Source organism: Nerophis ophidion, linkage group LG09 (assembly GCF_033978795.1).
Source record: "Nerophis ophidion isolate RoL-2023_Sa linkage group LG09, RoL_Noph_v1.0, whole genome shotgun sequence".
NCBI classification, from domain to species: Eukaryota; Metazoa; Chordata; class Actinopteri; order Syngnathiformes; family Syngnathidae; genus Nerophis; species Nerophis ophidion.
In genome coordinates, this window is record NC_084619.1 from 14,056,807 (window position 1) to 14,082,024 (window position 25,218).

Below are 25,218 nucleotides of genomic sequence, written 5' to 3' on the forward strand. Positions count from 1 at the left end.
AGACATGTAACCAAATATTAACATTGCTGTATGTATACTTTTGACCCAGCAGATTTGGTCACATTTTCAGTAGACCCATAATAAATTCATAAAAGAACCAAACTTCATGAATGTTTTTTGTGACCAAAAAAATAACATTACCACAAAAACATAAGAGTTGTAGAAATTATTGGAAACTCAAGACAGCCATGACATTATGTTCTTTACAAGTGTATGTAAACTTTTGATGGCGACTGTGTATATATATATATATATATATATATATATATATATATATACACATATATATATACACATATATATATATATATATATATATATATATGTGTGGGAAAAATCACAAGAGTACTTCATCTCTACAGAACTGTTTCATGAGGGGTTCCCTCAATCATCAGGAGATTTTAAAATCTCCTGATCCTTTATTTATTTTATTTATTTTTTCTTTGTCATGAAAAAGGGAGGTTTTTGTCATGAAAAAGGGACGTTTTTGTGGTAGGTGCACTAATTGTAAGTGTATATTGTGTTTTTTATGTTGATTTAATAAATAAAATAAAAATAAATATATATATATATTTTTAAAATTAAAATTAACCAAAAAATTATTTTTTTAATATTTCTTAAAGTGTAAATTACTTAATGGCAAATATAACAAAATCTCTCCCGTCCAAAAGCAGAACCTAGTAACTCTCTTCTAGAGATACCCTTGAGTTACTAGGTTTTTCTGTTGTATCTACGCAGTTATGTGGTAGTTTGTTAGGTCCTGCCATGCCACTTACGGAACAATTTACAATATCGCATACACTAATGTAAAGCATATCACTCCAAAATTATCATCAGCTCAGTTTTGACCAAAATTGAGTTACTGGGTTTTGCCTTTGGACGGGTGATCTATCTTTTTCAGTCTTTTTTCCAGGTAAAAAAAGTATTCAATGTCTTCAAGGCGGAAAAATACACTATTGTGAGAATGGATAACAGTTAGGTATAATAAAAAAAAAATGTTTCTTTAAAACTTTTGATAAATTTTTTGTTATAGCTCGGTTGGTAGAGTGGCCGTGCTAGCAACCTTCAGGTTGCAGGTTCGATTCCCGCTTCCGCCATCCGACACTTTACCCACCTGCTCCCAGTGCCACCCACACTGGTTTAAATGTAACTTAGATATTGGGTTTCACTATGTAAAGCTCTTTGAGTCGCTAGAGAAAAGCACTATATAAATATAATTCACTTCACTTCACTTCACTTCACTGTTGTGTGAGCGTCTCACTTGCGAAACCACACACAATATAAACACAAAACCTGAACATTTACAGCAGAAGACAAGGAACCATAAAATTATTGCTGTCAGACGATAACTATTAAAAATGAGAATAATCACGATTACTGCGTGTAACCCGCCTCTCGCCCGAAGTCAGCAGGGATAGGCTCCAGCTTACCTGGGTCCCTAATGAGGACAAGCGGTATAAAAAATGGATGAATAATCACGATTAATCACATTGTTAATTACAGCATTGTTGTTGTCCTCTTCTTGTAGTTACATTCTTGCTCGCATGCTGCCTTAAAAACGTGTTTTGCTTTTTGATGGTATTATGGTGGTGTGGGACGGCGTGGCGCAGTGGAAGAGTGGCCGTGCACAACCTGAGGGTCCATGGTTCAAATCCCACCTAGAACCAACCTCGTCACGTCCGTTGTGTCCTGAGCAAGACACGTCACCCTTGCTCCTGATGGGTGCTGGTTAGCACCTTGCATGGCAGCTCCCTCCATCAGTGTGTGAATGTGTGTGTGAATGGGTAAATGTGGAAGTAGTGTCAAAGCGCTTTGAGTACCTTGAAGGTAGAAAAGCGCTACACAAGTACAACCCATTTATTATAAAGGTCATGCGTTTTGATAAAAGCATTTAACACTATAATATATTAAAATGGCCTTGGTTAACCTGCATATACACATAGTTAAAGGCCTACTGAAACCCACTACTACCGAACATGCAGTCTGATAGTTTATATATCAATGATGAAGTATTAACATTGCAACACATGCCAGTTTACTAAATTGCAATTCTAAATTTCCCGCGGAGTTTCTTGTTGAAAACGTCGTGGAAGGTTTGTGACGTTATTGGTTGGAGGGGACATATTAGCCAGCGCCACTTGTTGCTAAAAGTCGTCTCTTTTCATCGCGCAATTACACAGTATTTTGGACATCTGTGTTGCTGAATCTTTTGCAATTTGTTCAATTAATAATGGAGAAGTCAAAGTAGAAAGATGGAGGTGGGAAGCTTTAGCCTTTAGCCACACAAACACACGGTGTTTCCTTGTTTAAAATTCCCGGAGGTGAAGCTTTGCTATGGATCAGAGCGGTCAAGCGAACATGGTTCCCGACCACTTGTCAACCGGCAGGTTTCGGTGAGAAAATTGTGGTAAAAAGTCGCCTCTTACCGGAGATCAGTGGAGCTTGCGCCGTCCATGCAGCTGCCATGACTTCCCTCAGACACTGGCGTCAATACAACCGTGGACACACCCCTCCGACTATCAGGTACTATTTAACTCACTAAAACACTAGCAACACATTAGAAAGATAAGGGATTTTCTAGAATTATCCTAGTAAATGTGTCTAAAAACATCTGAATCGCTCCAATATATTTTTTTATTTTTTTCTAGTCCTTCACTCTCAATATCCTCATCCACGAATCTTTCATCCTCGCTCAAATTAATGGGGAAATTGTCGCTTTCTCGGTCACATTAGCTTTTGATGCTGGAGGCTTACATTATAAACAATGTGAGGATGTGAGGAGCCCTCACACCGGTGACGTCATCGTCTGCTACTTCCGGTAAAGGCAAGGCTTTTTTATTAGCCTTTATCGTCAATGTTTTCTACTAAATCCTTTCAGCAAAAATATGGCAATATCGCGAAATGATCAAGTATGACACATAGAATGGACCTGCTATCCCCGTTTGAATAAGAAAATCTCATTTCAGTAGGCCTTTAATGTGATCATTTTTCGTGATTAATCACGTGTGTCAAAGTGCAAACTTTGACCACCCTACATCAAACATCATGTACCTTGTTAGTGTATACAATACTAGTCAGTTGACAGTTATTTTTTATTATTGAATGGTATTAATTAAGTATGCTTTTCAAAATAAAAATGGTAATTCAAGGCTCTTTATATAACCGCGATCTATTTCACTGGTCGTCTTTTGTATTTTCTCACTATTTTTGTGCAGTGAAAGGAGTGCATGTTTACATTTGACCAGATTGTGTTTCTGTTCATCAGAAGTCTTACCTGCAGCAGCCCATCCATGACAAAGAGTTCCATGAAGAATGCATTCCTTTTCGCTGGTCCTTGACCCACATAAACGATAGTTCCATGGTCTGCTTGAGTCTGAAATCGCACGGTGATGTTGTTGACGATGCTCAGCTCAATCCCTTCAAACTCCAAATAGGAATCCCCAAAGTAGTGGATGTATGCATCTAGGGGATACAAAAACAGGAGATAAAATGAAGAGGTGGGTGTCTTTTTTTTTCCATACATTTTGTGTCTATCTACTAGATGGGGGTTTAAAACTCATTTTTACTGATCATAATTAAGACAACGGATGCCAATTAGCTATTTTAACTCATTCTGGCATATTTACTGTGATTCTTTTGCTCATATGAATGTGTGAGTGAATGGGTGAATGTAAAGCGTTATGGGTATCGTGCTGGTACATTAAAGAGCTGTATAAAATACAGTGTCATGGTCCGTTGCCCGGATCATGTATTGTTTAGTTTTTGACTCCCTCAGTTCCTATTTTGAGCACCCCTGGTTTTGTGTTTTGGTTGCCATGGGTGCAGAATGGTTTCACCTGCCTCTGATTAGTGTTCGGCACGCTCACCTACTGCCAGGCACTAATCAGAGAGCTACTTGTTCCCGTTTTTCTCCACACTCAGTCTGGTTTTCTTGTTTGCTATACGCAACAGTTACATTTGATGATTTCTTACTTCTTTGCTCACGGTCCCTGTTTTGCCTTAGCTCCCCGTGCGATCAGCATGCGTCTCTTTTGTTTTGTGTCTTGTCTTTTGGTATTTTGAATGATTTATGAGGAATAAATAATTTCCTTCCCTGCACCTTGCCTCCGGAGTTCCTGCTGCATTTTGGGAGAACAATCCGCGCAGTAAAATGCGACCCAGACATGACATACAGACCATTTACCATCTACTACATGTTGATCAATATGCATTGTCCTATTTAAATGAAGTCATTTAATTCAATTCAATTATGGCTGGCTTCTCAAGGTCGCTTGCAACAGTGAATACACAGTATATAAATATTGTCATGTCTGTGATCATGTTTTGTTTTAGTCATGTTCTTTTTGTTTTTTGGGCACTCATTTCCTGTTTTTGCACTTCCTGGTTTGTTTTGTTACCATAGCAACTCATTAGTTTTCCCCTTTCCTGATGTCTCGCAGCTGTTTTCGCTGATTATGTCACTGCTATTTAAGCGGTCTGTTTCTGTTGTTCGTCCTGGCAACATCTGTCAAGTGGTGGACTATGAGGTGGTTGTTTTCCCGAGATGCAAGTGAACTTGGACCGGCGATGGCGTGTAGGTAGAGACATCTTTTATTTTTAACACTATAACTAAAAAACATGAACCAACAAAAGGCGCGCACAATGGCGGAGAACAAACTTGACTAATGAAAACAAACAAAAACTTGCACTATGGCATAAATAATGAACTATAAACAAAACGTACTTGGTGTGGAACTGTGAAACATGGCATGATGTGAGTAGAGGTATCGAGGGTGATAGACGGTAGTAGATGGTGATATTGCCAGGACAAAGAACAGAAACAGACCGCTTAAATAGCAGTGACGTAATCAGTGGAAACAGGTGCGAGACATGAGGACAGGTGAAAACGAATGAGTTGCTATGGTAACAAAACAAACCAGGAAGTGCAAAAACAGGAACTGAGTGTCCAAAAAAACCAAAAAGAACATGACTAAAACAAAACATGATCACAGACATGACAAATATAAATGTATAATAAGCTTGCTACACGATTTGCATTGACAACTGTTTTGGTTTAATACATTTCACGAACAGATTGATAAATAATTTGGTTTGAAATGTTAAGGTTGCAAATATTTAAATATTTATTTTTCTTAACCAAAAAAAAATGCTTGGAAAATCCAGATGAGTTAAACACCAAAGTGTGAAACATATGCAATTGCATGCAGTACATTATTCTTTCAAAACTGCAAGATCAAATTAATTTGCAAACGAAATCTGGCCCACGGGCTTTGAATTGACACCTTTGCCCTTGACAGATGGATTGATAGGTTAAATTGGATTGGATTCATGTGGCCCCATTCATCACGGTTTATCTGACACATGAAACGTGACAAAATGCAGGGTTGCACAATCCTCTTTAGCCACCGGATGGCACTAAAGCGTTGATTATCTCCAAATGTGTTTTGTGGCAATTCCAACTTTCACCACAGCATCAGTAGCTATGTAGAGTGGCGGTTCCCATCATTTTCAGTAGACTGCATTGCAGAATGAATACCCACCCCCGGGCCCCTCTTCCTCTCACGCTAGATTCACTCAGGAATGGGGAAATATAAATCCATTCCCTGTAGTAGATAGTTCACTTTATTAATTTATATTAACCTGACTCTCACCAGACCTTTGTAGTTCGCTGAGCTCAACACAAGGGTCTGGGCTCGAAAGCATTGCAAACTCTTTCAAGATAGCAAAAAATAATGAACCAATCAGGATCGCCGGACGGAATTTCATAAATGTGACGTAGTGCCGAAACGACTGATTCAAACAACAACGGCGGCACAGAGCGAGGAGTCGGTTGCTCACATCCATTCTGGTATTGAAACTGTTTTGCGACATCGATAGAATAATAATTATTTAAAAGATGAACAGAGAACGGTTTTGAAGGGCATATATTGGTGGCAAGGATGTTTCAGCTCTTCTTCCGACCAGGTTTGGATTTCCCAGCGTCGCTCTCATCAGCATCACGGGTTGAATTGGATGTGAGAGGTTGAAGTAGCACATCATTCAAGATAACGGACAAGTGGTTTATCCAATCACATACAATGATTTTTTTAACAAGGCCCCACCTTCTGAAATACATCTCCTATTGAGAACTCCCAAATTCTTGTGTGCAGCTTAGCGAACTACAAGGATCTGGCGAGAGTCAGGTTCAATTTACAGAGCACATTTAAAAAACAACCCCAGTCGGTCAAAGTGCTGTACAAACAGAAGAAAAGAGGCACTTAGTGTCACATTCACATCATAACACAGAATAATGATAGATAGATAGCAAGACAGATGACTCCTCCCCCTCTGAGCTTGACCTAATGTCCAAATAAGAACGTCCACCCGACTGTGATGCCACAACGTAGCCGGACGGCAAAACCCCACGAACAGAGGCATCCAGAACTCGTGTGCAAACTCTGAACCTCTGACTTTAAGCTTTCACATTTTTTAACACGAGTATCCAATTTTGTAACAACAATTATAAGTAAGAAAATGTGAAATTCATCATAGGCCCCCTTAAAGAATCTATACCCATGGCTTCCAGGTACTGTGAAACGAACTAAGCCACGGGTGTTAAATGTAAGGCCCGCGGGCCTGAACAGGTCTTATCGGGATGAGTTTGGAAAGTATAAAAATGAGCCGAAATTTTTGAATGAAAGAAACAGCTGTTCTAAATGTGTCCACTAGATGTCGCACTAGCAATTATTTGTATCTTTGTAGATGATGCTACATAGGTAAAACAAGGTAAACCACATGTTAGTACATCAGTCAAAGAAAACTACAATAAATATCATCCTGTAATTTGATTTGGATATTTTTTTATCTTGATGGATTGAAAATGAACACCAATGAGTTGACTGATGAACATTATCACATTCCGAAATGTATAAATCAAGACACACAAAGGTAGAATACTATTAATCGCAACATGTAAGTGTAAAAAAACATGATTTCTACATTTTCAGAATGTACTTGTTCTATTTCGAGGTTGGGTCGCGGGGGCAGCAGCCTAAGCAGGGAAGCCCAGACTTTCCTCTCCCAGTCCACTTCGTCCAGCTCTCTCCGAGGGATTCCGAGGCGTTCCCAGTTCAGCCGGGAGACAAAGTCTTCCCAGCGTGTCCTGGGTCTTCCCCGTGGCCTCCTACCGGTTGGACATGCCCTAAACACCTCCCTAGATGCCCGAACCACCTCATCTGGCTCTTCTCGATGTGGAGGAGCAGCGGCTTTACTTTGAGCTCCCCCCGGATGGCAGAGCTTCTCACCCTATCTCTAAGGGAGAGCCCCGCCACCCGGCGGAGGAAACTCACTTCGGCCGCTTGTACCCGTGATCTTGTCCTTTAGGTCATGACCCAAAGCTCATGACCATAGGCGAGGATGGTAACGTAGATCGACCGGTAAATTGAGAGCTTTGCATTCCGGTTCAGCTCCAACTTCACCACAACATATCGATACAGTGTCCGGATTACTGAAGACCCCGCACCGATCCGCCTGTCGATCTCACGATCCACTCTTTCCTCACTCATAAACAAGACTCCTAGGTACTTGAACTCCTCCACTTGGGGCAGGGTCTCCTCCCCAACCTGGAGATGGCACCCCACCCTTTTCCGGGTGAGAACCATGGACTCGGACTTGGAGGTGCTGATTCTCACCCCAGTCGCTCCACTCTCTAGCTGCTAACCGATCCAGTGAAAGCTGAAGATCCTGGCCAGATGAAGCCATCAGGACCACATCATCTGCAAAAAGCAGAGACCTAATCCTCCGGCCACCAAACCGGATCCCCTCAACGCCTTGACTGCGCCTAGAAATTCTGTCCATAAAAGTTATGAACAGAACCGGGACAAAGGACAGCCTTGGCGGAGTCCAACCCTCACTGGAAACGTGTCTATTTAGCGGAAGAAGATGGATACATGTTCTATTTTTAGACGAAGAAAACAATCTGAAGTAATCTTTATTTTTAAGTTAGCGTGCTGTGATTTTACCAGCCCAACTCACTTGGGGGTAGGTTTTCCTCCATGCGGCCCCCCCATCTAAAATGAGTTTGACACCCCCGAACTAAGCAATATAAGATACATCAGAATACAAGACCAGACAAAATAAAACCGTTCATTTGACATTTCATAGCACAAAATGTCAGCGGACAGAATGAGAAAAGAACAGGGTCACTATTATACACTATTGATCCTTAAAAGGAAAAATCATATTTTCCAGCCACTTCCTCCAAAGAGAAGTGGGTGCACAAAATGCGATACAGAACATCACCTTGACAAACATCACAGCTTTGACGTCTCGCTGAGAAGATGTGATACAGACTTGAACTTCCTGTTTTTATTCCACTGAGGCTCTTGCCACTGCTTTGTTGCGGCATGAAATGTAAATGTAACCTGTATCCATCAAATAACCTTGGCAATAAAAATAGAATACAGATGAAAGGAAAAAAAAAAGTTTATGGAAATTGAGCAAGGACTTTTTTTTTTTTTTTAATATAGAAAAACAGGTTGCAAAAGGTTCTTCTCCACAGCATCCCAAGTCTAGGCACACTGGAAATCATTTTCTGTGGCTGTGAAGCATGCAAATGGGACGGAAGAAGCCAACGGTCTGAGCTCAATGCAGTCCTACACGTTTATTATATGCTACGGTTTATAGTGGAATAACTTCATGTGTCACCCGTGAGAATAGGCAATTATATGACACTCCTGTTTAAGTATCCCTGCCTGCAAGCTTATTGGCTATTGTAAGGCAGGCCAACGTAAACGACAGAGAAACGCTGCAATCTGTTCGGGAGAAGACAAAAGTTTGTTCAATTGAAAAGTGTTCACTCCAAAAAGAAAAAGATATAAAATATGCTTAAAAAACACAAAAAAATACTATTGAAATTATCTATCCATGCAGTTCTGTAATTTTACTTGGTAAGAAATCCTATATTAAGATTTGGATATCTAGAAATTAGCAGGACTTTTAAAGTACCAGTAGAGTCATACTTGCCAACCTTGAGACCTCCGATTTCGGGAGGTGGAGTGTGGGGGGCGTGGGGCGTGGTCAGGGGTGGGACGGAGGCGTGGTTGGGGAGGGGGCCGTGGTTAAGTCGAGGAGTATATTTACAGCCAATTCACCAACTCGAGTATTTCATGTATATATATATATATATATATATATATATATATATATATATATATATATATATGTGGGTGTATGAAATACTTGACTTTCAGTGAATTCTAGCTATATATATATATTTTTAATTATAAATATAAATAAAAGAAATAGTGGAATTTCAGACGGCACCTATCAAATACACAGTAATAAAAACACAGTTGTTCTACTAACTGTACTGTGCTTGCTGGTTACTAAAAAAACAAAACAACAACACTTACCTTCCACTGTTTGAGTAACCTTTGTTCTGCCATTTGCGTACTGGCCAATCAAAAAGAAACCCCATAAGGCTATAGCCAACATTCACCAGGAGATGGCAACAGACAATATAGATCACTCTATTACAGACGGCGTCGCCATGGCCTCTTCTGCTTCGTCTCCTTGTGTGTGACATTTTTTAATAAAATCCGTAGATGTTGTAACGTGATTGGGCAGGCAAGCTGTTTATACATGGGAAAGCGGACGTGAAAACAGGCTGTCCCCACTTATGTCCACATGGAGCTGGAGGGGGCGTGGCCTCCAGCTCCGGCTGAATTTCGGGAGATTTTTGGGAGAAAATTACTTCCGGGAGGTTTTCGGGAGAGGCGCTGAATTTCTGGAGTCTCCTGGAAAATCCGGGAGGATTGGCAAGTATGAGTAGAGTGGAAAAACCAGCTGACTTTATTGTCACGGCGCATGCGCTGCGCATTCCTCAGTGCGCTCCGCTGAGCGCACCTCTGGGCACGCCCGTGCACTGCCTTCTTCAATCAGAGATCAGTACACCTGCCACTGATGAGGTTACACACCATTTAAGCCAGGCCATCCTGCGATCCAGTGCCAGAACGTAGTACTTGTTTACATATTGGGTCCAGCAGTGTGCGAGTGCTGTCATTGAAACTGTTGTTTTAATGACATTCAGACGTTACTTAAATCAATAACGGCGCAGCATCTCCTAATTCGGAAAAAAAATATCTGACCGGAACTCTAATAAACAAAAGTTCCTTGGGTGAATAATGTAACCTCACTACACCGGTATGTTTTAGCGCTTTCATGGCAAGTTTACTGACAGATGTAAGTAAGAACTTTACTCTACTTTATATTAGAAATGGCGACAGCGGAGGAAGAATGTCACATAAAAAGATGGAGGAAAAAGAAGAAACTTATCGACTACGTTGTCGACACGGACTACAAAGCGGGCGCGCGCTATTTTCAGGATTTATGCAGATCCCAAATACAGATCAGCAGGTACCAGAAGGTTAGAAATTTGCTTTTGCATAATATTGCAAAACAAAAGGCCAGATAACATCGTACTTTATACACACACCATAATAACACTCATATGTTTAATGCGCCGACAATCCTACAGGCAGTGCGACTTCATAGCTTGCCAAAGTCTTACTAAAACATTTTGATAGATTTTTGAGTGCCGTGTGTAATGTTCTATATTTTCAATGGAACATTTAAAATGTTGGTGTTTTTTACTTGAGACATATTGCCATCATAGTGCAGTCTAAATGTATCTCTTATGTTTGACTGCCATCTACTGGTCACACTTATTATACCGTGTACCAAATAAAATAGCTTTGAGGTGGGTAAGCTCAACCAAACGCATTCCTTACATTTGCCACACCGAGTTATAAGGCACACTGTTGAGTTTTGAGAAGAAAAAAAAAGGATCTTAAGTGCGCTTTATAGTCCAGAAAGTACGATAATTAAAAAGTCTGCTAACAATGTAGTCAATGGGGGCTCTCTATTTCACTTACAAAACCCTCTAAATAATCATCCAAAACCCGCCAACAATATTGTGACCTGAAAATTAATCAAATATTAGCAATGTTGTGATTATAAGCGCTAACACAGACAAAATATTTTTAGCGGTGCAATGACACAGATAGCTAAGTAGCCGTCAGCTGCTTTACTGTGAGTTGGCCATGAAGTCCTGCCGCTCCCGCATCACCGTGTCTCGGCTCGTCAAAGGTATTCTAGATTATAAATCATGCCTCCCATCCGGATAGTAGGAGGATTTAGCCAATAATGTAGAAGTTGTTCATCTGTGACATTTTATTTTTAGACAGATACGGAAACAAACACACTTAACCAAAGTCGGTGATTGCAGGGAGACTTTTCCATGCTAACCTTTCGTGTGTCTTGATTAATTCTGCATCCAAACAAGACGCTCTAAACCTCCTAACAGTCATCATCGCAGTGAGAGCAGACATCGTACAGTAAGCGACTGTTTTATTCTATTGGTAGTTTGTATTTCTTGTTTAGCACTTAGCAATACTGTATTATTCAATTTGCAATTTTTAAATTAATGATTCTCTGGGAGTTGTAGAACCCTCAAACCAGATGCTCTCGGTGGGGAAAACCAAAATATCTTGTATATAGAAGATAAAATATATTCTTTATAAAAATATTTTTGAACTAGAATAAATGGGTTGTACTTGTATAGCGCTTTTCTACCTTCAAGGTACTCAAAGCGCTTTGACACTACTTCCACATTTACCCATTCACACACACATTCACACACTGATGGAGGGAGCTGCCATGCAAGGCGCTAACCAGCACCCATCAGGAGCAAGGGTGAAGTGTCTTGCTTAGGACACGACGGACGTGACGAGGTTGGTACTAGGTGGGATTTGAACCAGGGCCCCTCGGGTTGCGCACGGCCACTCTCCCACTGCGCCACGCCGTCCCCATAGAGAATAGACAAAATAATTATTTATGTTACATTTAAGATGATACAAGTTAAAAAGTAAAGTAAGAATGATTGTCACACACACACTACGTGTGGTGAAATTATTCTCTGCCTTTGACCCATCACCCTTGATCACCCCCTGGTAGGTGAGGGGAGCAGTGAGCAACAGCGGTGGCCGCGCCCGGGAATCATTTAGGTAATTTAACCCCCAATTCCAACCCTTGATGCTGAGTGCCAAGCAGGGAGGTAATGGGTCCCACTTTTAGAGTCTTTTGGACGACTCGATGACGTAAAGCCAATGTCTAAAAATAGGTAAATAGCTCTAAAAACTCGTACATTTCTAGAAATTAAATGTTTGCAATGTGCAGTGTCTGGGGGTGCATCTGTCTCATGCTCTGTCTATTCTTAACCAAGGAGAGGAGGGGAAAATGAAAGAAAAAAAAAAGCTCTAAAGTTGTTGCTACGATTCATCGAGTGACCGTAAGTAACACCTCTATCAATATTTGTTACATGTCAAATCCTAATAGGTCTGACCATGAGCTCCTCGGGGGTATTTAGGAATCGAGACAACTCGGATTGTCTGTTTGGACTGGGGAACTCCAGCACCAGTACCCGGAAAAAAAGGTTGATGACAAAAAAAAAAGAGAATTGCATGACTTTTGCGTTTAATGAGAATAAATGTACACTGCAGCGCTGCCTTCTGCACTCCTGACAATGCAGGCTGCCAATGCTGATGATGGAAAATTATCCCTTAGAGACAAAGCTTTTCATTAATTTTAAAGCCTTGTTTGGTCTGATGTAGTCTTTGATGCAGTCTGAGGCCGTTGCCAAGGGGCACTCTCATGCCTCATTAACAGCGAGCTGCAGTTTCAGTTTTGCCTTAAAAGAGCTTTTTCACATTTGTACACCAATGACCTCATCCATACACGTTTAAAACTGGCTACAGTTAAATACACTAACTAACGGGATACAACGCCATCCTGGATAACACCCCGACAGGGTGGTGTTTTTAGGGATGACCTCCAGAATTTAAGATTACAGAAGCCTGCCAACCGTCCTGACTTCAATTTAACTCAAACATTTGGGATTGGCTTGGGTGTGATGTTAGTGCCGGTGTGACCACACACAACTGGAATGCTAACCCACAGCAGTGTGTGACCAACGTCATGTACGTGGAAGTTGACAGACTGTAGTGGCTGCGTATGCTTCTTCAACACTTTGGAGCAATCAAAGCTGCTCACACGGTCACTAAGGTGGGCACTATGTTTTACAGATCAACTAAATGTGTATTATACAGTGGGGCAAAAAAGTTTTTAGTCAGCCACCGATTGTCCAAGTTCTCCCACTTAAAATGAAGACAGAGATCTGTAATTTTCATCATAGGTACACTTCAACTGTGAGAGACAGTATGTGGAAAAACAATCCAGGAGTTCACATTGTAGGAATTTTAAAGAATTTATTTGTAAATTATGGTGGAAAATAAGTATTTGAGGAAGTTCTCTGGCTCTCACAGACCTGTAACTTCTTCTTTAAGAAGCTCTTCTGTCCTCCACTCATTACCAGTATTAATGGCACTTGTTTGAACTCGTTATCTGTATAAAAAACACCTGTCCTCAGCCTCAAACAGACAGACTCCAAACTCTAATGTCCAAGACCAAAGAGCTGTCGTAGGACACCAGGAAAAGAATTATAGACCTGCACCACACTGGGAAGAGTGAATAGGCAAGCAGCTCGGTGTGAAAAAAGCAACTGTGGGAGCAATTATCAGAAAATGGAAGACATACAAGACCACTGATAATCTCCCTTGATCCGGGGCTCCACACACAACCTCATCCAGTGGGGTCAAAATGATCATGAGAACCGTGAGCAAAAATCCAAGAACAGCACGAGGGGACCTGGTGAATGACCTGCAGAGAGCTGGGACTAAAGTAACAAAGGTTACCATCAGTAACACACTACGCCGACAGGGAATCAAATCCTGCAGTGCCCGACGTGTCCCCTCGCTTAAGCCAGTGCATGCCCAGGCCCGTCTGAAGTGTGCCAGATAGCACATGGATGATACAGAAGAGGATTGGGAGAATGTCATGTGGTCAGATGAAACCAAAATACAACTTTTTTGTATAAACTCAACTCGTCGTGTTTGGAGGAAGAAGAATACTGAGTTGTATCCCAAGAACACCATACGTACTGTGAAGCATGAGGGTGGAAACATCATGCTTTGGGGCTGTTTTTCTGCTAAGGGGACAGGATGATTGATTTTGAGCCAAAACCTCCTTCCATCTGTGAGAGCTTTAAATGGTTGACCAAATACTTATTTTCCACCATAATTTACAAATAAATTCTTAAAAATTCCTACAATGTGAATTCCTGGATTTTTTTTTCACATTCTGTCTCTCACAGTTGAAGTGTACCTGTGATGAAAATTACAGACCTCTGTCATCATTTTAAGTGGGAAAACTTGCACAATCGGTGGCTGACTAAATACTTTTTTTGCCCCACTGTATTTATCCATGACAGCATTTTTGTTGTAAATTGTGAGGTGTGTTTGTTAAAATCATGGTTGTTTTTACAAATGGTAGCAGATCTGAACAAGAGCATGTATTGTCTTTGTGTGATGATGTAAATGAGATGTGGTTGTATTGTATATTAAGTATGTGTCCATGAAAGGGCATTTTATGACTTTTCTTGATTTGATTATGTGATATGGTATGATTTTATTGTAATTATTTTATTGCATGATTTTTGTATCCGTTTAATTTAGGTAGCCAGGGACTGCAGATGGAAATGAGCTATTTAGCTATAATTTGATACAGAACATATCTGTCATTGACCCAAATGTTTCTGTGCATGGTCCCTTCAAATAAAGACTAAACTAAACACGCTATTGATGATTGTGAAAAACATGGGTGTACCCCCGCCTTCCGCCTGAATGCAGCTGAGCTACCCCCCCCCCCGCGACCCCAAAAAAGGGACAATCGGTAGAAAATGGATGGGTGGACGGATACATTGTTAAACTGCTTCCATGTCTCACTTCTTCTATTGTTCATTCATGTATTTATTTGACAGGGACAGTCAAATTAAACAGTGCTACCCATAGGTAACCGATGTCAAAGTACATAAGACTTACAGCCACAGGGTATTTTGCAACCCTTTTTGCTGATTAGGCTTTTAAAGAAAAAAACAAATAGAAAAGTGAAAAACATACACAAAGATACAAAATAAAAATATATTAAAAATAATTGGCCCCCATTTGTCCATTACTACACCCTGTTCTAGTGCTCACACGTCTGATTTTTAAACACATATACCTTTTAAATTCCTTCCTCTTCTTTCCTGACAATTTAAATCAATATTCAAGTAAATTAATTTTTTTTTACTGTAAAGAATAATAAATGAATTTTAATTAGATTTTTCATTTAGCTTCTGTTTTTTCGACGAAGAATATTTGTGAAATATTTATTCAAACTTATTATGATTAAAGTTCAAAAAAAATATTCTGGCAAATCTAGAAAATCTGTGGAATCAAATTTAAATCTTATCTCAAGGTCTTTTGAATTTCTTTTATAATGTTTGTTCCGGAAAATCTAGAATAAATAATGATTTGTCTTTGTTAGAAATATATCTTGGTCCAATTTATTATATATTCTAACAAAGTGCAGATTGGATTTTAACTTATTTAAAACATGCCATTAAAAAAATATTTTTTTTGTGAGAATTTCTTAAGATGATCAGTGTTTCCACAAAAATAAATAGCATTAATTATTAATAACAACATAGAGTTGAAGGTAAATTGAGCAAATTTGGCTATTTCTGGCAATTTATTTAAGTGTGTATCAAACTGGTAGCCCTTCGCATTAATTAATACCCAGAAAGTAGCTCTTGGTTTCAAAAAGGTTGGTGACCCCTGTGTTAGAGAGCAAAAAAAATAAAAATAAAAAACTTTTGTCTTCTTGTCTCTCATAAGGATCGTGAACGATAGGCAAAATTCCAAAAAAGCAAAATTCCCTTTAAGGTTTTATATTCACAGGTGATAACGTATTGCTGACCATGAGGTTTTATCGCCACTGTAGCTTGTTCAAGAGCCTTTTCTTCCTTTGAAAGAACAAAAGTTTTCTCAGTGGGAATATGAATATTTTACAGCAGGTCTAATTACATCCCGTCTTAAACGTCCACAAAGGAAGTAAAATTATTGATATGAGTCATACATTTATGACGGTGGAATGTGTCAGTAAGTGTCAGACAAAGATACGAGATAATGTCCGCTAGAAAAAAATAAGTATATATTTGGTGAGATGTGAGCACGAGATCAATTATTGTAAGGCCAGACCTTGCCCGACGACTCTTAATTGATATAGACTTTATGTCCCATTTATTTTACAAAAGCCAGAGTGTACGTCCTGTTTTGTCTCTGATTTATTGGTTAATGTAATGGACTGACTGATTGAACTTGTCACAGGACGGAGATAAAATACTGCCAAGGACCATTCTCGGACTCTTGCAATTTCTGCGCCTGGAGGGAAGGCAAAAGGTCATTCTTTTCCTTGTGCATCGGCAGAAAAAATATCTTATTCTGAAGATATGTGATGGAAGACAACTCAGCTGGGTATCATTTTACAGAGGAAAAACTGCATCTTCTCTTTTTTTCTGCATTGCAATTCTCATTCTCTATTCTCGTACTTCACCCATCCATTTATATTTGTGTTGAATAGATTTAAATAATTAATGCTATTACTCATAATGCACCGTAGTTCCTTCGGGCTCTCCATCATTCATGAATATTCTAAACATGGGAGTGTAATCATGACTCGCTGGCAAGGTTGTGCGAATGAAAATTAAAACAACATATTATACTGTATATTACCCAATGAACATTTTGTGGACAAGATTAATCCTTTAAAGCAGAGATTCCCAAACTGTGGTATGCGTACCACAAGTAGTAGAGATGCACGGATAGGCAATTATATCATCCGCAACCGCATCACCAAAGTCGTCATCCACCCGCCGTCCACCCGAACCAACATTTTATCAGAACCGTACCCGCCCGCTGAAATACATCAGAGGTCGGCTGCCTTTACCACTCACAGAGCTATTTAAACCTGTTTCACAGAGTAATGAAGACAATTGGAGGCGCTAACGTTCTTGCGACTATCCAATAGTGTCCATACTGATGAAAAGAATATGGGCGTGCTGTGAAGCCATTGCCTTTGACACCTTCAACAACATGTACTAACGATTGTTAGTCCGGCAACATGTTGTGTGCAGCTTCCGCAATCACGCGTACAAGATTGAAAGGCATACTGGGTGATACAGAGTACACTGATGGTTGTGATATAAACAACTTTAACACTTACTAATATGCGCCACGCTGTGAAACCACACCAAACAAGATTGACAAACACATTTCGGGAGAACATCCTCACAGTAACACAACATAAACGCAACACAACAAATACCCAGAATCCTTTGTATCCGTGAAACTTCCTGAATATATTTTACACCCCCGCGCCCCCAACCCTGCCCACCTTAAAGACGCACAGGGCGGGTGGCAGGGTTTGCTGCTAGCGGGGTGTATACAATAGTCAGGAACTGTCACAGGTACAGGGGCTTCATGGTGGCAGAGGGGTTAGTGCGTCTGCCTCACAATACGAAGGTCCTGCAGTCCTGGGTTCAAATCCAGGCTCGGGATCTTTCTGTGTGGAGTTTGCATGTTCTCCCCGTGAACGCGTGGGTTCCCTCCGGGTACTCCGGCTTCCTTCCACTTCCAAAGACATGTACCTGGGGGTAGGTTAATTGGCAACACTAAATTGGCCCTAGTGTGTGAATGTGAGTGTGAATGTTGTCTGTCTATCTGTGTTGGCCCTGCGATGAGGTTGCGACTTGTCCAGGGTGTAGCTGAGATAGGCGCCAGCGCCCCCCGCGACCCCGAAAGGGAATAAGCGGTAGAAAATGGATCAATGTCACAGGTACAAAGGATTCTGGGTATTTGTTGTGTTGCGTTTATGTTGTGTTACTGTGAGGATGTTCTCCCGAAATGTGTTTGTCAATCTGGTATTGTGTGGCTTCACAGCGTGGCGCATATTACTAAGAGTGTTAAAATTGTTTATATCACAACGATTAGTGTAAAAAACCTATGGCTTCATAGCACGCCCTAATATTTATTATCTGGGTGACTGCCGGTAGTCATTCAGGATAATAATAGCGTCTCCTATTGTTTTCTTCGCTTTATGACACGGGTCTTAAATGGCACTTTGAATGGCAAAGGATACCAATCCCAGAACCATGTATATCAAATATTTCCGGATGGTTCAACCGCCACCCGACCGAATCTAATTAAAATAAATTTTTTCGTCATGTTACCCGCCCGACCCGCGGTTTATCCGCGGACTCCGCGGATGAGACCGCAAACCGCGCATCTCTAACAAGTAGTATGCCAAAGAAGTATGTAAATAAGTACTGTGGCCAAAAATATCCATCCATCGATCCATTTTTTTCCAAGGTCGAGTCACGGGGGCAGCAGCCTAAGCAGAGAAGCCCAGACTTCCCTCTCCCCAGCCACTTCGTCCAGCTCCTCCCGGGGGACCCGGAGGCTTTTCCAGGCCAGCCAGGAGAAATAGTCTTCCCAACGTGTCCTGGTCTTCCTCTGGGCCTCCTATCGGTCGGACGTGCCCTAAACACCTCCCTTTCAGGTAGCATCCTGATCAAATGCCCGAACCACCTCAACTGGCTCCTCTCGATGTGGAAGAGCAGCGGCTTTACTTTGAGCTCCTCCTGGATGACAGATCTTATCACCCTCTCTCTAAGGGAGGAAACAAATTTTGGCCACTAGTACCTAAGATCTTGTACTTTCGGTCATAACCCAAAGTTCATGACCATAAGTGACGATGGGAACGTAGATTGATTGGTAAATTGAGAGCTTTGCCTTCCGACTCAGCTCCTTCTTCACCACAACGGCTCGATACAGCTTCCGCATTACTGAAGACGCCGCACCGATCCGCCTGTCGATCTCACGATCCACTCTTACCCCATTCGAAAACAAGATTCCGAGGTACTTGAACTCCTCCTCTTGGGGAAAGATCTCTTCCCCAACTCGGAGATGGTATGGCATGGTATGGTATGATAGGTCTTTGTCAATGCACAAGTACAACAAAACTTTGTTTTCAGCACAAACCTGTTCAAGATTAGACAAACAAACAGTGTACAGGGTTACAGAACAAGAACGCTGATGGGTGGCCACAAGGCGCCCCGTAAAAGATGGTAAAAAGGTAAACTCTGGGGTAAGATGAGTAAAAAAAAAAAAAATCTAGTTCGGGAAAAAAACCTCCATAGCAAAGCACATATACATATTACAACATCTTGAGACTAGCAACAGAGGGGAGAGAGTGGGCGTCACGGTGGCAGGCTGCATCTCTACAGCCACTGCCCAGCCGTCCATCCTAAGGGATTTGTGTTAAGGGCTTTGGATGGTGGGTGGGGTATGTGTGTGTGGCGTATAATTTTGTGGATGCATGTGTGTGTGTGTGTGTAAGCCACGTGTCTTTATTCCGTGGCCTTGATGCCAAGCAGTTGCTAGTCCAAAGTCAACAACAAGTGTGTGTGTCCATGAGAGACAAGAATAGAGGTTGTTGTGTCTTCGCCGCACTGTCCTTCAGGAGAGGCTCGAAGCCAGGGAAACCATCCAAGTTAAAATATTTTCTATGCGTGTGAAAATAAAATCAGATTTTCACTCTAATTTGTCTTTGACTGATCCTCAAAAATTCATCCTGTGAAGCAGACAGTCCGATAGTATCAATCGGATAACCATGCCATGCCTTCCTTTTCCGGGAGAGAACCATGGACTCGAAAATGGAGGTGCTGATTGTCATCCCCGTTGCTTCACACTCGGCTGCGAACCGATCCAGGGAGAGCTGAAGATCCTGGCCAGATGAAGCCATCAAGACCACGACATCTACAAAAAGCCGAGACTTAATCCTGCAGCCACCTAACTGGATCCCCTCAACACCCTGACTGCTCCTAGCAATTAAGTCCATGAAAGTTATGAACAGAATAAATATACTTTTTAAATAAAACCTCCCCCTTGTTTTTAGTGAATACTAAGGCCTACTAAGCTACTGTATTTTATTGTTGGTCATTATGGTTGAACATGGAGAGCCACGTTTTTTCTCAGGTGGTACTTGATGAAAACAGTTTGAGAACCACTGCTTTAAAGGGTAAGCGTTGTGTTCTACATGGAGTAAATCATAACAATTGAGTGTAATTTCACAATATTTGATAAAAACGATGTACCGGGGAAGCACGGTGGAGTTGTCCTGGTTTCAATCCCGAGCTCGGGATTTTTCTTTGTGGAGTTTGCATGTTCTTCCCGTGACTGCGTGGGTTTCCTCCGGGTACTCCGGCTTCCTCCCACCGCCAAAAGACATGCACCTGGGGATAAGTTGATTGGCAACACTAAATTGGCCTAAGTGTGTGAATGTGAGTGTGAATGTTGTCTGTCTATCTGTGTTGGCCCTGTGATGAGGTGGCGACTTGTCCAGGGTGTAGTCCGCCTTCCGCCCGAATGCAGCTGAGATAGGCTCCAGCGACCCTCAGCAACCCCGAACGGGACAAGCGGTAGAAAATGGATGGATGGATGATGGATACCATATACACAACTGCACACCATACAGTGGAAACCTCCAAAGTGAAATTACCCAAAAGCCAAACAAAACTTGGACCATCATTACAAAACTAATCTAATGAGAAATCCGTGTAGTGAGCATTTAAAGAATCAATTCAATTACTTTTAGTTTTCATTAATTAAATTACTTAATTATGTTTTAGATGTTACATGGGGGATAAAGAGAAAATGTGCAATGACCGTAAAACCAGAAGTTAAACTTATTGCAACACTTGGAAATGTTCTGGTTCGATGAGCAATACTATTTATTGAATACTACAAACGTAATTGCATGCACATTTTCTTAGCAGATCTCAAACATAGTTGCTAATGACTAGAATTTAAACAACCAGGATTATTTACACCTTGTATTCTTTGCTGACGTAAAGAGACGAGGGCCAACCAGTCAGTTTCCTCTAATACATGGATGTCAAATTTGGCCCGCCGTGTAATTTCTCTTGGCCCTTGAGGCAATATCAAATTAACATTAGAGCTGGCCCGCCGCTGTAACACCGCATTCACCGCTAATACTCTTACTTGCCAACCCTCCCGATTTTCCCGGGAGACTCCCGAAGTTCAGTGTCCCTCCCGAATTTCATCCCGGGCAACAATATTGGGGGTGGGCCTTAAAGGCACTGCCTTTGGCGTTCTCTACAACTTATCGCCACGTCCGCTTTTCCTCCATACAAACAGCGTGCCGGCCCAGTCACATAATATATGCGGCTTATACACACACACAAGTGAATGCAAGACATACTTGGTCAACAGCCATACAGGTCACACTGAGGGTGGCTGTATAAACAACTTTAAAACCTGTTAAAAATATGCGCCACACGGTGAACCCACACCAAACAAGAATGACACATTTTGGGAGAACATCGGCACCGTAACACAACATAAACACAACAGAACAAATACCCACAACCCCTTGCAGCACCAACTCTTCCGGGACGCTACAATATTTGGCCATGGAGACCACCTGCTGGGTGTCTGCCACACCGAAGTCGGTTTGGAGGGAATAGAGGAGATGCGGATGAGGGGACTGCAGAGCTAGCATTGATCGCTGGGACGGAGAGGCTTCGCTCTGTCTTGGCTGGGTGAGCAGGTGTCGGACACCTCAGTCACCTTGGACGTATCCTCGCTCATCCATGCGGACTGGACACTGGCCGAGAGTGGAGTCGGCTAGCTTGGTTGCTTTGTTAGGTCTGCTCCTGTCTCTGACCATGCTCCCTCCTCCCCAGCGGACGATGGCGTGGAACAGCGCAGAGGCCACCACAGTGTATATGTTTATTTTGGTTTTTATTCATCGCTGTATGTAGAAGTGTCTGGTTGTATCTGCTGCTTTAATGTCTTTAATGTCCTCTGTGTTCTTTGATCTTTCCGTCTTACACACATGTAAGAGGGATGTGTGCTATGGCTATTAATTGTTTTTTTCCCTTGGCCTCAGTTTGCACCCCTCTCCAGGGCCCAGGCTAAGACCGATTTTTTTTATCTTATTTTAATATTCTATTTCTTTCTACCCCCCCTTTTACCTGTATCTCATCTTTTTTGTAAGGGGCGCTGGAAGCCGGCAGACCCGTCAGCGATCCTGTTCTGTCTCCCTGTAATGTTTGTCTGATCTTGAATGGGATTGTGCTGAAAATTTTAATTTTCCTGAAGGAACTCTCCTGATGGAATTAAATAAAGTAATATCTATCTATCTATCTATCTATCTATATATATACACCCCCCGCTATCACCATACCCTGTCCACCTCAACCCCGCAGCCGAAAAGAGGCATTCCATTTTTATTTAAATTTTATTTGATATGCCATTGATATTTTATTATTATTATTATTATTTGAAACTCGATTTTGCATGTCACTATAAAGTTTTATACTGTAAACCTTGCCTGTTCAAGATTCAATGCAAAACTTGTTTGGGTTCCTATTAAAAGGTTAATTTGTTCAACCTCGGCCCGCTGCTTTGTTCGGTTTAAAATTTTGGCCCACTCTGTATTTGAGTTTGAGACCCCTGCTCTAATACGAAATACTGCACGTTAAGCGCGTGAAGCTGCGCCGTCACGACAGTGTGACGTGTCGTGCCGTAAAGCTGCCTCGAGAGTTACGTATCATTGCATCAGTCGCTGGTGTGAACACATCCGTCTTCCACGTGTTCTTGGATATGACACGAGTGCCGGCACTTTGAAGGTGACTAAGACGACTGAATTCAAAAGGTCGGAGCAAAGTACAGGGGTGGTGTTTGTGAGGATCCTGTCCTTGCCTGCCGCTCATCGCCAACAAGTCTTTGATGAAGGTAAAAGTAATGTTAAAAGGTTCATTTGTCCATTTTAGTCGTCCTTAGAAAATGTTTTGGTGTTTAAAACTAAAATTACGTCATATTAAAAAAAGTGTTTTGCGTACCCATGTTTGGGTGTCTAGAAAGTATTAACTTAAATTGCAAGGTATCTTATGCAAACAATTGTTTTGGTTTACAACAAACCCTTAAAGGCCTACTGAAATGAGATTTTCTTACTTAAACGGGGATAGCAGGTCCATTCATTTCGCGATATTGCCATATTTTTGCTGAAATGATTTAGTAGAGAACATCGATGATAAAGTTCGCAACTTTTGGTCGCTAATAGAAAAGCCCTGCCTTTACAGGAAGTTTGTGCGCGTGACGTCACGAGTTGCAGGGCTCCACACATATTCACATTCTTTATAATGGGAGCCACCAGCAGTAAGAGCAATTCGGACCGAGAAAGCGACAATTTCGCCATTAATTTGAGCGAGGATGAAAGATTTGTGAATTAGGATATTGAAAGGAGTAGGAAGAAGCAGAGCTTATTTAATCCCGTACCCCTTTTCTTTTACATAACAGTTGCTAAAACTTTTGTTCACTTCCTGTTCTCAATTTATTCACAACATACTCCATAAGTAATCACGATCAAAATAAATAAATAAATAATAATTGTGAATGTGAGTGTGAATGTTGTCTGTCTATCTGTGTTGGCCCTGTGATGAGGTGGCGACTTGTCCAGGGTGTACGCCACCTTCCGCCAGAATGCAGCTGAGATAGGCTCCAGACCCCCCAACCTGCAATCCCAAAAAGGGACAAGCGGTAGAAAATGGATGGATGGATAATGAAGGACTAGAAAAAAAAAAAAAAAAATAAAACGACGGCTCCAGGCGGCGGCAGTTTGAGCGTTTCAGATGTAATTAGACACATTTACTTGGCTAATTCTGGAAGATCCATTATCTGCTTATTGTTTTAATTGTGTTTTAGTGAGATTTTTAAGATTGTAAAGACATACCTAGAGGTTGGATGGCTGCGGTGAACACAAAGTGTCTCAGAGAGAAGCCAAGCTCACAGCTGCCTTTCAAAAAGCTGCTGCAGGACGATGAATAATCCAATGATTTCTCCGGTAAGATATATATCACAATTTCCCCATCCAAAAACGTGCTGGTTGACGTAGAGAAAACATGTTCGCTTGACCGCTCTGTGTTAAAGCTTCACGACAAACTAAGAAACACCAGCTGTGTCTCGGTGCTAAAGACAGCTGCAATCCACCAACAGCGTTGTAGTTTATAGTCTCCATTATTAAATGAACAAATTGCAAAAGATTCAGCAACACAGATGTCCAATTTACTGTGTAATTATGCGATGAACAGAGACGACTTTTAGCCGTGTTTGGTGCAGCGCTAATATTTCCTTACAGTCCGTGACGTCACGCGTACGCGTCATCATCAAGAAACTCGCGGGAAATTTAAAATTGCAATTTAGTAAACTAAACCGGCCGTATTGGCATGTGTTGCAATGTTAATATTTCATCATTGATATATAAACTATCAGACTGCGTGGTCGGTAGTAGTGGGTTTCAGTAGGCCTTAAAACCATGAAAACCAAGGTACCACTTATCAATCCCAGTCATACCTACAAAACGCCACTAGGTGATATTATCGATCCATTATGTGTCAAGTGTTTTTAAAAGATGAGTATAGTTTTTCTTCATTTTAGTTTTACCAAGCAGTTCTTAGCCTTTCTTCATACAAAACCCAGAGCAGTGGGCAGCAGCGGTGCCACGCCCGCGAATAATTTTTGGTGATTTAACTCCCAATTCCAACCCTTGATGCTGAATGCCAAGCTGGGAGGTAATGGGTCCCATTGTTATAATCGTTGGTTTGACTCGGCCGGGGTTTGAACCCACAACCTATCGACCTCAGGGTGGACACTCTAACCCAGGGATCGGGAACCTTTTTGGCTGAGAGAGCCATGAAAGCCAAATATTTAAACATGTATTTCCGTGAGAGCCATATAATATTTTTTTAACACTGAATACAACTAAATGTTATTATTGTGATTTAGGGCTATATAAGTAAACATTGATTGATTGATTGAAATGTGTGCATTTTTAAGTAAGACCAACATGTTTAGAGTATAATAAATCCCTTATTCGTTTTAATAGCATTCTTATTCTGCAGTTAACCAATAATAAATTGAATAATTCTTACCATTAATGCGACTTCTTGAACAAGTTTGGTAGAAAACGGATGGATGGATAAAATGCATGAGAATGTTTTGTATTTTGAACGTTATTTTTAGCTCTGTGCTTACTAGCGGAATTATTCATAATTATCGTGTTAAGCCAGGGGTGCCCACCGCACACTGAAAAATCAGAGCAAGCGGGGGCCATTTTCATAATTTTTATTTTAAAAACCAATACAATATATGTATAAAA

General features: G+C 41.2%; 1 protein-coding gene across 2 annotated transcripts in view; it reads right to left on the minus strand.

The window, feature by feature from the left end:
* Nucleotides 1-25,218, minus strand: part of eys (eyes shut homolog) — a 722,499-nt gene that overhangs the window by 249,555 nt on the left and 447,726 nt on the right. For both annotated transcript variants that reach the window (XM_061910381.1, XM_061910382.1), the window contains exon 34: nucleotides 3,275-3,462. In XM_061910381.1, coding sequence (XP_061766365.1) covers nucleotides 3,275-3,462 — 188 coding nt within the window. The remainder of the gene's footprint in view (nucleotides 1-3,274; nucleotides 3,463-25,218) is intronic.